We start from the raw sequence: 15082 nt of genomic DNA, 5'->3' as shown, positions 1-15082 counted from the left end.
TTTGTAATCACGTCAGATGGAGCCCATCAGACTCTGAGCAGCGGTGTGTCAGCTGTGGATCGGTTTCCCTTTGAGGAGCCTTCTTTTTTTTGTTTTGCTGGAAAAGTAAATTGTTCAAATATGATGGTGAGGTGTCATTACGTTACAGAGGTCTGCACACATCCGAGCCCCTCCGAGAGCCAAACTTGAAAAAGGGAAATAACTGTTTAGAGATTTGTCGCTACAAACTGCCGAGGTGCTGCATAATGACACATATTAGCATTTCAACAGAGTCGACGGGAGCGGACACTTACCAATGAGAATTTGCAGACTTGGATGTAAAGCTGTGTAACTTCTGCCTTGGTAGCAGTGACCTCACGCCCTGTGCTCTGCTTGTAACTCTCCAGATAGGCCATCAGCCAGTCCCTCTGCAGCTCCCGGCTCGGATACAGGCTGTAGTTAACGTCATTCACACCTTCAACACACAACACATACATTAAACTTAAAAAAAAACAAAAAAACACACAAAGTCCACCCCCGCCCCAATTTTTTGTTTTGTTTTGTTTTGCCACAGAAATCTTGTTTTCAGTCAAATACAATTCTTTCATTTGAAACACAAACATTGCTGAACACAAAAAAGCTGAACTTCAACTGAGCACATTTAACTCATGGTAAATGGTCTATGTTAATATAGATTTATGTTATATTTATATTGTAATATTTATACAGCTCACTATGAATCTTGAGATTGATGTGGTGCAAATGAAAAGTAAAACATGGGCATGATTATTTAATCTTCATTCCTTCTCATTCTGGTATAAATAACTAACAGCTGGTGATTATACCTTCACAATACTTTCGTCAAATGAGAGAAAAATGAGAATCTAATTGTTATTGAGTGTTATTATTGCAGTAACTATTTCCTTTTCATTCTGCTACGGTACCTAATTACTTTAAAATTAAGAGTTTACTTATATAATATGCATTGTTATGAGAACTACTCACCATTATGTGTTATGTTTGAATTAGTTCAACATTAGTTCAACATTGACCGACTGCGACAGCAATTACAAAGTTAATGTATTACACTCACTGGGACAATTCCATGCATTTAATTTACATCGTATATTAAAGTGTCAATTTTTGTCATGCTGGACAAAGTAATCTTACAATGTGTTATTGTTACTTTTACTTGAATAAAGTCTCTACACTAAAATAACTATAATTACTTTTTACATTTTATACAGAAGCAGAGAGTAAGAAGTGTGGAAATTGATATGTGCACTTTCAGTTGAAACCCGATTTTAAAATCTTAGTGAAAACAGCAATATTTCAATTAAGTATTAGAAGTAGAATATTTATATAGCTGTATTGTCCCTTCATTAAGACAATTTAATATAGCTGCTTGTGTTACAGAAAAAGTCACCACTTGTGAATATCTGTGTTTGTCTTAGTTCAGTGATAATTTGACATCAGCATAGGTTTGCTTAAGATGGACATTTCTTCAGTTACAAGCATCGCTATTGTTTCCTCGTGCATGTGAGGATAACGATTAAAATATGCTGAAAATTAAAAAACAAAATTCCTTGCACAATATATGTCTGTTTCTGAACAACAGAAACATTTTTTTTTCAGTTTCATATGATTCACCAGGACACAGGAGGTCTAGAAACCCACAGTTTGATCATTCTCCGAGGTCAATCATTTGGCGATGGCAAACGTTGGCATGAGAACTTATATTTTAGAGGATAATTTCACAAATGTTCAAATGGATAGTTTGAAGCTTTAGTGTGACACAGCTGATACATCAATGTCACTTTTATCCCCAGGTGTGCATACAGAATAAAAGTAATATTTGTCAAGGACAGGATTCACGCTGCAAATAAAGATAAAATGATGTGATAGTTAAAGCGAGAGCACAAACTCAAAGAGAATACACAGCATCCACGGCATTAGCCAATCTTAAATGTTCTGTTCCTCGATAAATGTTTCCAGATAATAGAACTGCTACCACCACAACACACACCTACCGGCAAATTCGTTGAAGTGATTGCCAATATCGTAGGCCTGGTAGTTGTAATCTGCGTACTCGTAGTCGATGAATTTCACTATTCCTGACGGAGGAGGAGAGGGAAATCAGCAGCTGTTAGCACAACATCATGACCAACACATCTCGGGGACAGCAAATTCCTTTTATTGAAAGAACAGGAGTCGAAGGAATCTCTTTTGAGCGAGAGTCACTGTGGACTCTCTTCAGAAAATGAGATGAGGAAAATAAAATCATAATAAAAAAGATAAACAATTTTTTTTTTCCATGATGCAAAGGTTTTTCTCTGTCTGTAAAATAAAGGGAAGTGATATGACGACTGAACTTCATTATTTCAAACTGAGGAAAAGAGATACATTCACTCAATTTAAAAAAAAATTCATCTACCATTTAAGAGTGTTGAATGAGACTCTTGACTGAATTCACCAAATTTTATTCTGATTGATGAATATCTGCTTCACGTCCCCATAACATCACCACAAATCACTTCATTTCACTATTCTCGCCACCACCCGCTCCACTGTCGCTGATGTGTGGCGCTGTTCCTCACCCTCTGTCTTGTTGTATATTATGTTTTTGGTCAGAAGGTCGTTGTGGCAGAGGACAGTCGGCGAGTCGATCTGCGAGAGGTGTCTCTTCAACGACTCCATCTCCATTGACAGAGTCTCAAAGCTGGGCATCTCTCCTCGAGTCAAAGAACTGTAAGATACCATATGTTGTGGACAAGGTTTCATGAAAGTGCAGAGATTTGGATTGGAAGCTGTAAAAGGCCGGGGGCGAGATTGGCCACACAGGTTCAACACCTGGAAGTCACTGAAGGGAACTCAGCACATTCGTGATTATCAAATCGCCCACGTGTCATGCTTTGAATCGCAGAGGCAAACACGATACACTGTGAGATGCACTTAAACAAAGGGTTAGGGTTAGGGTGGAATATTTGATACAGTGAAGCCTATCAATACAATCAGTCAGTATTCTTCACTTCTAAAAAAATTTGCAGCATTATTGGGGGATTAACAATGAAGGAAAAAATACAATTTAAGCAACTTAACATTTTAAAATACACCCCTGCCTAATTTTGTATCTAGCTTTTCTTCCCTTGCAACCCTGGTGGTTTATTTTACAGTGGATGGTGGTGAAAGAGAACATCTTACTTCAATAGATGTAACAGAGTGAGATGATCTTGCAAGCCACATATTTTCCTCCACTACAGGATGCCTACCGACATTTTACCTTGTATGAATTTTGATCGATGCACACTCTTTTCATATAAATAATTCCAAAGGTAAAAATCTTGGATTCAAAATGCAACATTGAGAAAAAACATTAAATTGTGTTACCATTTGAATGTTACAGATTTTAAGTATCAATATTAAACATCATTGCAGGCAAATGGCCCCATGATTGTTCCAGTGATCTAGTGTTGGATAATCTAATTTTATCGACATTACACTTTCCTATTTTATGAGTTGATTAGTTTAAGTAAAGTGTGATCAGCAAACAAATCATTAACTGTGGCCACATTAACATATTATCTCAGTTCTTACATATTTTAGCGAAACAGTTCTTTCTGGCAAAGATAGTTTTCTTCTCAATCAAGCTTAATGTCAACTGAGCTAAAAAGAGAACAAAAAATACAATATTGAAAGAATAAGTAAATTAACTAGAAAAACATTTAGAAAATTCTCTGCCTCGTTGTCGACTCCTGTTTTTTCCACTGAAATGCAGTGACTCACCTGCACTTAGAAACGATTGAGAAATGGGAGCACTTAAAGGGAAAAAACTGTATCAGAGATTTTGAAAATTGGAGGTCATAAATTTACAAGAAAAGAAGTTTTACATGTATGCAAATTAAGTCATAATATTATATAATCATAACTCTGGAAGGATTGTGTAATAAACTGAGTCTATTCTGAAGATAGAAGCACACAGATTTAGAGGAAATTGCAGCTTTTGTTGAGAAGGAAATGTTTGGGAGCGGCTGACGGTGAGGCTTTCATGCAGGTCTTTATTGTCATATTATTATGTCTTTATTCTGGAAATCGCTGATATTTTTACCCTTTAAGTGGCTCTAATACTTTGTAGTTTGTATGAGCTGCTCCAACCTAACATAAATCGATTGGAGGGGAAAAGTATGGCACAGTTGGAGGAGGGAGCGATAAAGTTTGCAGAAGAGAAGGAGACCAAACTTGTCATGAACGGATCACTTTTTCTCTATGAAGGTATTTGTGGACTGAAGCGGATCAGGGACCCCTGTAAGGTTAGGCCTTGTTTGCGCTCTGTTGATTACTTGATGTATCAAAGAAGGCGCTAATGTCCTTGGACGTCAGTGCAAAAAGCCCGTTGAAGAAACGCTGAATAACTATCCCACTCCTAATTAATTTTTCATTTTTTCTTTCCAGTTATCGGGCCACAACAAGAGGGTAGAGTAATTTAAACACTGCCTATATATTCAAATAGGAAGAAAGAGACGCTCCGGTATTATACACACTAGCAGACGTAATTTAATGAGGCCTGTTAGGAATGCACAATAAAAGCAGAGGAGCTGAGTCTTGTTTATAGTCGTGCCACCGGGGCTACGCAGCCTCCTCCTCCACACATCTGCAACAAGTCCTTTATGTGCATCATCTTCCTCCACTTCATTCACTCATCCTCTCTTCCTGCTGTGGGTAGTCAGAATGAGGGGAGACTAAAGAAATGAAATCAGGTTTGGATCCAGACAATGAAATAAACTTGACTGAAGCTGATTTTTTCTTATAAAAAAAAAACCTTTTATTTTATTCTTCTAGCCAATAAATGATCAAAAGACATCAATATTCAATTCCTAATTTCATTTTTTTTTACTCACATCTACTCACCTACGAATTTTTGAAAGCGACCTGCTCTGAAATGCATAGTTTACCAGCCTCCTCTCTGACATGAATTAAAACACTTAGTCTAACGTTGAATAACTCTGATTCCTTTTCAAACCCATTCATTTTTCTAACTTAAAAAACTGACTTTATCATAGAAACCCTCAAAGGCTAAATGAAAGACTTCCATTGACTTTAAATGGAAACCTGTCGTCTTGCCATCAGATCTTTTTCCTCTCTCTTTTTCTGTCCTTTTCATGGAGCATACTGCATCAAGTACATTCGCCTCCTGCTCCCTGTCAAGTCCCTGTAAGGTAATTAGTGGAATATCCTCCTCTGGCGCTTCATTATCCATGTGCCTTATTTACATATGATTTCAAACACCAGCCGAGCTCTGCTGACTTTTCTTTCCTTTTTGTGGTTTTACACCATTCCTGGGAGTGTAAACGGGAGACGTGGCAGGGGGCCTTTGGAGGAGGAAGAAGAGGTTGCACTCTTGCTTTCCATTGCTTTTCTTTCTTTTCTCTCCCCTCTCTGACTTCTACTATGCTCTCTCTCTCTGTCTCTCTCTCTCCCTTCGAACCTCGCAGCTGCCGGAGCCTCTTTCCTCTATCTCTCTCTTCTTTACTCTATCTGTCTCTCTCTCTTAGCACAGCGGGTGGCTTAGGAGCTGAAGACCTCCTCTGCAGGTGCAGCCTCTTCCTGCTCTCACTCAGCCTTTTCTTTTACCATTTCCTCTGAAGATCACATTCATAGCAGCACTCACACATGCTCGAGTACAAAAGTTTCTCTGATGCCTGTTTAAAAAGCCTTTTGCTTGTTTTCCCCCATTCTTGGTCTTTTCTGTCTGCAATTCTTTCCCTCTCTCTCTCTCTCTCTCTCTCTCTCTCTCTCTCTCTCTCTCTCTCTCTCTCTCTCTCTCTATCTATCTCTCTCTCTCTGCCTGTGTGAAGACATATTTAACAGTTAACGCTATAGGTGAAAGTTAAGGTTGGGGTACGGCTTAGGTTTAATTAGTTATGCTTGGGGTAAGCATAAACTACAGGAAATTGATGAAAGTCAATGTAATGTCCTCTTTAATGTGCCTTGGTGTGTGTGTTGTCATGTCACACAATTGCAGACTCAAGAGGCCAAAGAACGTGTAAACACACACATCATGTACAGTACAGTGTACCCTGTAACCATAAATAAACCTCTAAAATCGCTTATTTTGAGTCTTAAATCTAAAATAATCCTTGCCGTAGCCTTCTTCAATCTCGTTATCATACTTTTCTCATGCTCTTTACTTTTATTCAAGCCTGAATAGATAATATTTTCCAAATCATTTTGAGTCACTCTGCATCTCTCTGTGTTTGAGCAGCAGCGGAGTGTGTCAACCAACCCACTGAGTCACACAAATGTCTCACAGTATAGCACCATCTATTGGGCCTCTGAATCTGGTGCAGTCTGCTCCTGCAGATACATATTTGAGTTTTATAAGTCTTTTCTTGTTCCATTTGCTATGCGATATGCAACAAAAAATACTTGTTAGTTTTGTTGGAAAGTTTTGTTTGAAGATAAATCTTGAGTATCAGTTAAAGGAAAACATGGTAAATAAAATTAATTTCTTGTTTCTTCATTTCGTAGGCTAATTGATCATTATTTTCGATAATGATACAGAGATCAAACATTTAACTGTTTTAAATATTTGCGATGTTGAACTGAAGATTCAATGTTTGGTGAAATTTATTATTGGGACTATTTCACACACCTTGAGATATATTGCAGGTTGCATTTACTAAAAGCATCCCTGAATAACATCCAAACACAAAAACAAATAAAAGAGAAGTGCTCAAAAATGAAGAAGATAAGAAAGCAAGTGCAGCAGAATATATTGCCTGGAAAATAACATATCTGTCTGTTTTTTGTCTTCCATGACCAAGAAGTTTAGTCATCCTCTTGTTCTCTTAGATCTTTGTGGGGCTTTTGTATTTTTGAATCCAGGAAAGTTCTTATCATAACAGATCATTTCCTCCACATTGGCTCTCTTTATGGATGACTCAGTCTGAAACAAAATGCTTTACCCACTTGCTAAAATACATAGCAGAAACACAAGTTCTTTAAAACAGCAACTCGGATACTCCTGCTTTGGTTTGGGTCGACTTCCGACCTCTTCTCTGCAAACGTAAACAAGGTTGAACGTTTGACCGATAAGGGAGAGCTCTGCAGGAAGCTTGTGGCCAAGCGTCTGTTTCTTTGTAGTGTCTGGTGGGCCCTCTCACCTCTCACCCCGTGACCCGTGTCAGGGATAATGCAATGTCATTGCCACAAAGACCACTCCCCCGCCTCGTCCCTCTGACCAATGACAGCTCGCAGACAGCCTCCGTCGAAACAGTGAGAGAGGTGAATGTGCCAACATAACAACTTGAGTACAGACTGTCCAGTTACTTGTAAGACAACAAATGGGTGGACAGAAGCACTGTGGGCAGGTTTAAGAAATGTGTCTTTGGCTATCGAGAAAATGATAACTCACTTCCAATCAGTGGAAGTGCTGTGGCCTAAAAGATAAAAATGTGGAAAATGGGGCTGGTTTCTATCATAGTGATGTCTACCACTGAGTTAGCCTTGCAACAACATCTCGATACGTATTTCTTTAACCCTAAGAGGCTGCTCAGGCAAAATTCACCTGTATGTTAGTACTAAAAGAAAATAATAGAACAGTTTTACAAGTATACATTGTTAAAACTGAAACTGCATTGCCTTGGCTTAATTTCTTTGAAGAACGTGAAAAGCTTATGACAATGTCCTCACGTATTAATCCCCTTAATTCAATGTCAAGGTCAATTTGACCCACATAGAGATGTGGACACACAGAAAAACAAACACTCACTGGCATAGGCACCTTGGCACAGTGCATTCACTGACCCTAAACGTAACCATCACAGCTATAAAAGCCTAACCCTAACCTACTTCTAATTCTAACCCTAATCCTTCAAGAAAGTCTTAACCCTCAAACATCCCATTGACAGTGGATCACACCCACCTGCCACATTGTATCAATACAGGCACAGAGAAGTCAACTGCTTCTGCTTTCCCCTCCTCTCCTGTTTCTTTCTCCATCAGTGGTAACCTTAACACAGTTATTCCAAAACGCTGTAGAATTTGATCTCTCCTTCTATTGCACAGCACCCCTCACACTTGCACTTCAGAAGGGGACAAAACAGATGAATAACTCAGCACAGGTGTGTAGGTCACTTGAGCTACAATCCTCCACCAGCAATATGAGCAAAAGATTATCTGCTCAGAGGGCCTTGGAGCTAATATTGGAAGAGAGTGAGACACGTGGTAAAGTGGAAGAGGAGAATGTTTCTAAAGATGATGATAGTGTAGAAATAACTTGAGGCAAGCACAGAATGTTAAATATGTTTCATACGATAAAGTGTGTAAGATCAGGCTAAAAAGGGCTAGTTTGGTATGGTAGGGTATTTGAAGTGTTTAGAAAGTTTTCAAGAGGGGGGCGCTCCTGTGTTGATAGTATTTGCTAGCTCACTGGGCATCGTTTGATTTGAGTCAGCTTGTGTTGATGACTACAGGAGTAACATGTGACCGTTTAGGCCGCTTGCAGACCAGATTGGCCGAAAACATTTCGGTACATTCATGGATTTTGCTTTTATGAAGGGAAGCTTGCCAGTAGGGCATATCAGTAGTCGAAGCAGGAGATAACCATGGCCTGTACCAAAAATTTGACAGCCTGCTGAGCCAAGTAAGGACTAATGTGTCTTACAGTGTATAGTACAACAACGAAAAATAAGCTTTGCAAGCCGTAATCAGAGCAAAGAAAGAAGTAGCAACATGTATGAGGGTAGTTAAGGGAACTTTTTTGTAACTCACGAAACTAATAGAGGTACTTAGTCATGTGTTCCTTGTCCTTGGAAGTAACGCTACAGTTTGTGTTATGCTTGTTAGTTATACATGGTAATGGTTCAAGCTTATTTGCACCACCTTCACAGACTGTTTGATTTCTCACGGAAGTTGGGTCTGGCATGTGGACACTTGCCAGACCTGCAGTTCTTGGTTTTAGGTGCTACGGCGTGATTGGGCGATAGCCGTTGAACGGATAGGTTTGGCAAATGATCAGTTGGCAGTAACTCTTCTCAGTTTTTGCTTCATCACTGCCAATAATAAACACAGTCACTGTCACGCTTTCATCGAATGTGAAATAATAAACTAGTCAATTCCAGAGTAATCGTCAATTTTATAGAACAAAAAAACAGTTTGCTAATATAATCCAACAAATCACTAAAAACTAATCAATTTTCCAAACCTAAATTTATATTTTTTGAATACAAATACATTGTGGTAATTGTGTGATGATCTGTACCTTTTTGTGCAGCGCTGCTCTGCTGGGCTGCTGTTGATACTGCTCTGCACCAGTGTGAGAAAGTGGGACACTTTTGTCCAGAGCAGAGGTTCAACAGACACACCACATTTTGGCTGGATAGAATGGATTCTCCCCAGCTCTGCTGCTATCAATCTGCAGAGGGAAAACATTTTCTCAGATGAGCCTGGCTGATGCTGTTATTGCACAAACAATCATTATCAGAGAAGACACAACTCCCTTCCCATTTAGCACTCTTATCTTGTTCTTCTTTCCGAAAAAAGAAGAGGCTATGCTGAATTTGTGACCTTTTGACCACTTGAGTGCTCATTCTTTAGGCATCTTAGTGGTAACATCAAGTTTTCTGGGTATTCCCCACAGAGGGTATCAGGCAAAGCAAGGTGATTGATGTCTGTCATGGCCCTGGCTCATCAGCCTTGGTAGACTGGGTAGTATCCTACTGGCCTGTGGTGAGAATAATGATGCTGGCCTGTTATCATCAGAATGAGGAATGAAACAGGGGCCATGGGTAAACAACATTGCTCAACACGAAACATCAGTCAACGGAAATAATCAAGAAAAACACCTGCATCAGCACAATTCAAATGCCCAACACACACACACACATGCACACACAAACACACACATAATGCCCCCAACAATGACCTCTCGCTGTTTTCTTACAAAAAATGTTCAAGGTTTCACATCATTATCAATAAACCTGTTGAGCTTTGACCACAGAATAGAACCCACAATAATATAATAATGATCAAATGTGCAGAGTAACTGATATCTTCAACGCCATATTATATTTAAATTGAAACATCAAATAAGTATAGGGCTATTCTATCTGTCTGTTTAAATATATGACTAAATTTTTGTTTTGTTTAGATGTATCTATCAGTTCACAGGTCATTGACTTTGAGTGATTTGTTTCAGATAATGGTGTAATTGCACTTAATTCAAGGTGCTTTTGGCAAAAAGTCAGTCTCAAAAAACAACAAACATAATAGATTCTATATAATCTGAAACATTTGAGTGTGAATGCCACTATTCAAATTTTGTTAGTATATATGACAGTATTTTATTTACCTTGTATACCTCTTAAACTCTTAAGTGGTATGTTTCATTCAATTAGTGTATGTGAATGTTTTTTTTCCGATGTCATGGTAAATCATTTTTTCATTCCTTTATACTTCTCTTAAATATAAGTTTGATTTGTTTTTGAGAACAATGAATTATGGATAAATAATATATTCTATGTCTGTTCTTTATTTCACCCTGTTTTCCTTTAAATCTCAGTCATCATATTGCTCCATGAACATGCTGCAGGACTGTATCCCTGAAAGCACATACAATCTCAGCACATCGTTGTCTGACCAAATCAACTTAGCAAAATAAATAAATGTAAATGTTGAGGGTTTCCTGGCAGAGACCTGTAAATGGAGGGTTGTCGGAGTAGCTCATCCTCCAGGACCATTCCTCTGACAAACTCGTAGCAGATGCCGTTCTGGAAGCTGCAGTAGATCTGCGGACCACATCCGTGGGCGTGGAAGACCTGAAACATCTCCACCTCCTTGTTTCGGTTCACATAGAGCTCCGTCATCCGGCCGTAGAGTCGCACCAGAACACAACCGGGCTCCTTAAAAGAGCCCACGTGGCAGCCGATCAGCTGGTTGGTGATGCCCCCGGTGAACGTCTGGAATTAAGGAAAGTCAAACTTAATGATGCAAAGAAACTCTTTCATCTTGGAACAAAACAAACAAATCACTTATAATATGGCATACATTTCAACAAACAGTAGATGTAACGAAGCATCCTGAACACAATGCTGATTTATAGAAAACATTGTAAAGTGGTGTTTATGTGTATTTTTACAGATAATGACAATTTAGTGAAAATACAACATCTTGTAACAAAGGGGAAGGTCTTCACTATGATAGCGTTGACAAAATTACTGTCATGTGGACAATAAATTACATCACAAACTCTCCTATATGTAGTTAATATGACAGGCAGTGAATGTAATTACTTTGTAAAGTAGAATGAGTCATTCTCCTAAAAAACACGGTTTCAGTTACTGTTTATCCATAACAATCTGGGAAAATCACAATAAACACAGAGCTTTATACGATGAACAAATGATCGAGTGAACAAATGCCATATGTGTAGTTTCAGGAATTAAAAGCTTTTGGTACAATATCATTTAACAGGCCACTCACGTGTCACTGTTATGACTCATTACTTCAACTTTTTCACCATGCTGCCATCCAAAAAGAACAAGAAATGCAACAGAGACCTAGACATCATTTAAAAAAAAGACATGAATAGTGTACTTAGCATAAGAACACATTTTATCCTTAAATTCGCTATTATGCAAAATACAATGTCCACCAGAGAGGGAGGATTAGAAGTTGTGTAAGAAATATTGAGGTAGTATTATTATATTATTATCATATCATTTTCAAATGTCCAAGAGTAACATAATAATATGTAAACAAAGTACAATAACCTCAGGAATTAACATGCTGTATATTTCTGAATAAAAAATCGGAAAGTGATAATCACTATACTCTGAAATATCGAAACACCTGTCACACATAAAGGCTTGCACAACTCCTTTATTATTGAATTGATTTATTCTTCTTTCCTCCAACCTGAAGCAAAAAACAAGCATTAATATATAATATTAGGATTCAACTGACATGCATAAAAACAGAACCATATGCACAGATATATCATACAGTGTGTTAATAACATCCAGCTCGAGCTGCTGCCTCAACTTGGTTTTTGTCTTTAAAGATCACACTTCCAGCACACGGCTCTGTGTGTGTACACAGCACTCCCACATTGACCACTGTTTGCCTGCCAAAGCCTTGTCACACATTTGTTGTCTTTCAGTGGTTTCTCTAAGTCTCTCATTCTCTGCCACAGTCTCCGAGGCATTTTCTGAGCCTCTGATCGGACCTGCAGATAAAAGGTTTTCATCTAGATGGAAAATTATCAAACAGACCTAAGAATGAATTTCTGGGTCACTTTGATCCTATCCACCAGCTTTGACAATTTTATTTAAAACATTTTTGTCTACGACTTGTAGATATTGTATATATTTACAGGAAAAATTATCTAATTTTACTGTATTTATAAACATTTATAAATTATGTAAAACAAATGTAAATGTTATAATTTAAATCTCTCTAAAAACAAATTATTTTAAGTAGGTAACATCTTTGACAATGCCTACAATGTCGTGTATGAAACACTCAAAATTATAAAGTGACTTGGCTTAGAGTTTGATATATTGTGTCTTTGTCTTTATTACAATGTGTGTTGTGGGAACGCATTGAAAAAAAGGTCGGGGAAATCTCTGAATATTAAACAATGCCCCCCCCCCCCCCCCCGGTGATCAATAAAGTAATTTCATTCTGACTCTGATCCTGAAATATGAATACATACCATTACAGAGTGTAATTTGAAAGAAAGAACTAAGATTTAAAAGCACAGGCACAGCAGGAGGACGTGTCTGTCCTCCCCCTGCATATTCCAATCAGATGAGCACAATACATCATTAAAGAGGCTGCTGCGACACGACGGCTGAAGGGAAACATCTACTCCTTTGTGTACATTACTGGACCTGGTGTAGATTGAGAGGTCACCCGTCCAATGTGCTTTCACCTAACAAACATAAACCCAATTTCTCTGAAAGATTGGACCTTGTGTTTGCACATGGGACCAGAATGGGATTAATCTGTTCTGAACAGATGCTCTGACAACATCTACACATCTGTTTCCAGGGTTTAGAGAAGAAAAGAAAAAAGAACTTACCTTGGGTTTTCTGCTTTTGTACAATTTTCAAAGCTTCTTTTTATTAACTGCAACCAGGATATGAGACATTAGATAGGTTTTCTATTTCGAAAACTAAATGTAACATTTTATTTTTATTTAACCGAAAATATCAGTTGTTCAAGTATTCAACACAGAAATCTACAGTATTATCTCATGTTAATTAATATCATAAGACAATTCCAGCTATCTGTACTCTGAGGCCACTGCTTTGTCTGAGTGTTTCGCAATATCTTCTGATTTCTACACCAATGGCTCTCAGCTCCCAAACCCAATCATCCCAGTGGTTTCTACTAAAACCGGGATCAATATCTATCTATCTATCGAGATAGATGGATAGACAGATAGATATATATATAGATATATATATATATAGACAGATATATATATATATATATATATATATATAGATAGATTGATAGATATATAGTTGGGTGGATGAATGGATGGATGGATGGATAGATAGATAGATAGATAGATAGATAGATAGATAGATAGATAGATAGATAGATAGATAGATAGATAGATAGATAGATAGATAGATAGATAGATAGATAGATAGATAGATAGATGGATAGAAGATAGATAGGCTAACAATCATTTCAGTCAAATTGATTTGACAAATGCCTTGTCATGTGTTCTGTTGTTTTAAATTCACAGTTTGTTGGACATTCATACATTGAGTACGATATCAGGTAAAACAAATTAAAAAGGAAAACATTTGGATTCCTAAATAATTTTGTCATATTATCAAAACCTATACTCATCAGCCTCTGACTTGTAATTTTAATTCAGTGTCTTCATGATTGAGACACAACTTCAACGACAGCATGGACATCAACAAACTTTAGGCAGAATGGCTGCAGATGTACGACAGCTGGCATTTATCTCACACTAAGATACAGTATCAAAATGAAAGTAGTCAATTGCATTAATTATTTAGCGTACCGCTTACCTCAGGCAAATCTAACGTCCTATCTGCTATATTAAAGAAAGTGAAAACTTATTCCAGGACCCGTCTTTTAAAAAAAAAAAAAAAGTTAATGTTCTTCAACTTGAACCAACAACCGGCGAATATTTTGCTAACTGATTACTTACAAACTCTATGTTTTCGTCAAAATTAGAGACAGATTCAACGAATTCCATTGACACATACATTCGGAGAAACAAACATTCACTTACCTTCATCTGAATGTCCTGTGCCTTCCAATGGGGACGGAGTCTGCTGAGAAGCTCCAGGATTCCTCTCCAAGGTTCAAGCTCATCGATATGGATGTCCACATGGAGGAGCCTTTTCCCAGCACCAGCATCCATTTTCAGCAAAGAAATCTTTGATGTCCAGAACTTCAGACCAAAGTCGTTCTCTGCTCTATGTCCAGCTGAGTTATTGGTGAAAATAGACAACAGAGCGCGAACATCTACTTCGTCACAACTATTCAAGAGCCGTCAGTGGAGTCTGCAAGTCACTGAAATTGTCCCCTTGTGTGTTGAGTGACTCAGCGGCCGCCCAGCTTGCTTATCAGTGGCCAATGTTCCTATGGGCATCTTCATCCCAACTGGTGCACAGTTTACATATTAACCACCACTGGTAGGAGCTCTGCAGCAGGCAACGTAAAGTGTTACACTGACACAAATGTTGAGTTTGACTTTTGGAATGAAACATTAGTGTTTACTAACTTGCCTAACTACTCTATCAGGCTGCATCGATGCCATTCCAAGGTGCAATTAACAGAGGAATGATGGAGACACAGTGCTAAATGAAATAAAGACCAGGTTTTACTGTATAATTTAAAGAAGGCAATGAAAACAAAAAACAATATGTAAAATGAATCGGTAGAAAAAAGAACTTGAGTGTTCTTTTAACTGCCACATACAAACAAAATATAGACCTGCAATTATTTAACTTTTCTTCATTGCTGGTTAGGGTTTGTATGTATTCCAACAAATAGCAGTTTGCAGTGTGATGGCTTAATATTCTCTCCTAAAGTTGAACTCTCTCTAAAG

General features: G+C 38.0%; 1 protein-coding gene across 5 annotated transcripts in view; it reads right to left on the bottom strand.

Annotated features, from left to right (window-relative positions):
• Positions 1–14628, bottom strand: part of zgc:113516 (uncharacterized protein LOC541449 homolog) — a 32052-nt gene extending 17424 nt beyond the window's left edge. The window contains exons 1-8 of one of the 5 annotated variants that reach the window (XM_062389408.1): positions 14261–14325; positions 13061–13107; positions 11458–11534; positions 10672–10934; positions 9239–9391; positions 2577–2725; positions 2010–2093; positions 294–454 (exon numbers count right to left, since the gene is read on the bottom strand). In XM_062389408.1, coding sequence (XP_062245392.1) covers positions 294–454; positions 2010–2093; positions 2577–2725; positions 9239–9391; positions 10672–10841 — 717 coding nt within the window. In that variant the 5' untranslated portion in view covers positions 10842–10934; positions 11458–11534; positions 13061–13107; positions 14261–14325. Of the gene's footprint in view, positions 1–293; positions 455–2009; positions 2094–2576; positions 2726–9238; positions 9392–10671; positions 10935–11457; positions 13416–14260 lie in introns of those variants that run through there. The other 4 variants (XM_062389407.1, XM_062389404.1, XM_062389405.1 and 1 more) reach the window with 4 other exon arrangements.
• Positions 14629–15082: the final 454 nt, after the last annotated feature.

Source organism: Platichthys flesus, chromosome 6 (assembly GCF_949316205.1).
Source record: "Platichthys flesus chromosome 6, fPlaFle2.1, whole genome shotgun sequence".
In the NCBI taxonomy this organism is placed as follows: domain Eukaryota; kingdom Metazoa; phylum Chordata; class Actinopteri; order Pleuronectiformes; family Pleuronectidae; genus Platichthys; species Platichthys flesus.
Note: the sequence above shows the minus strand (reverse complement) of the source record. Positions and strands in the feature narration are given on the sequence as shown.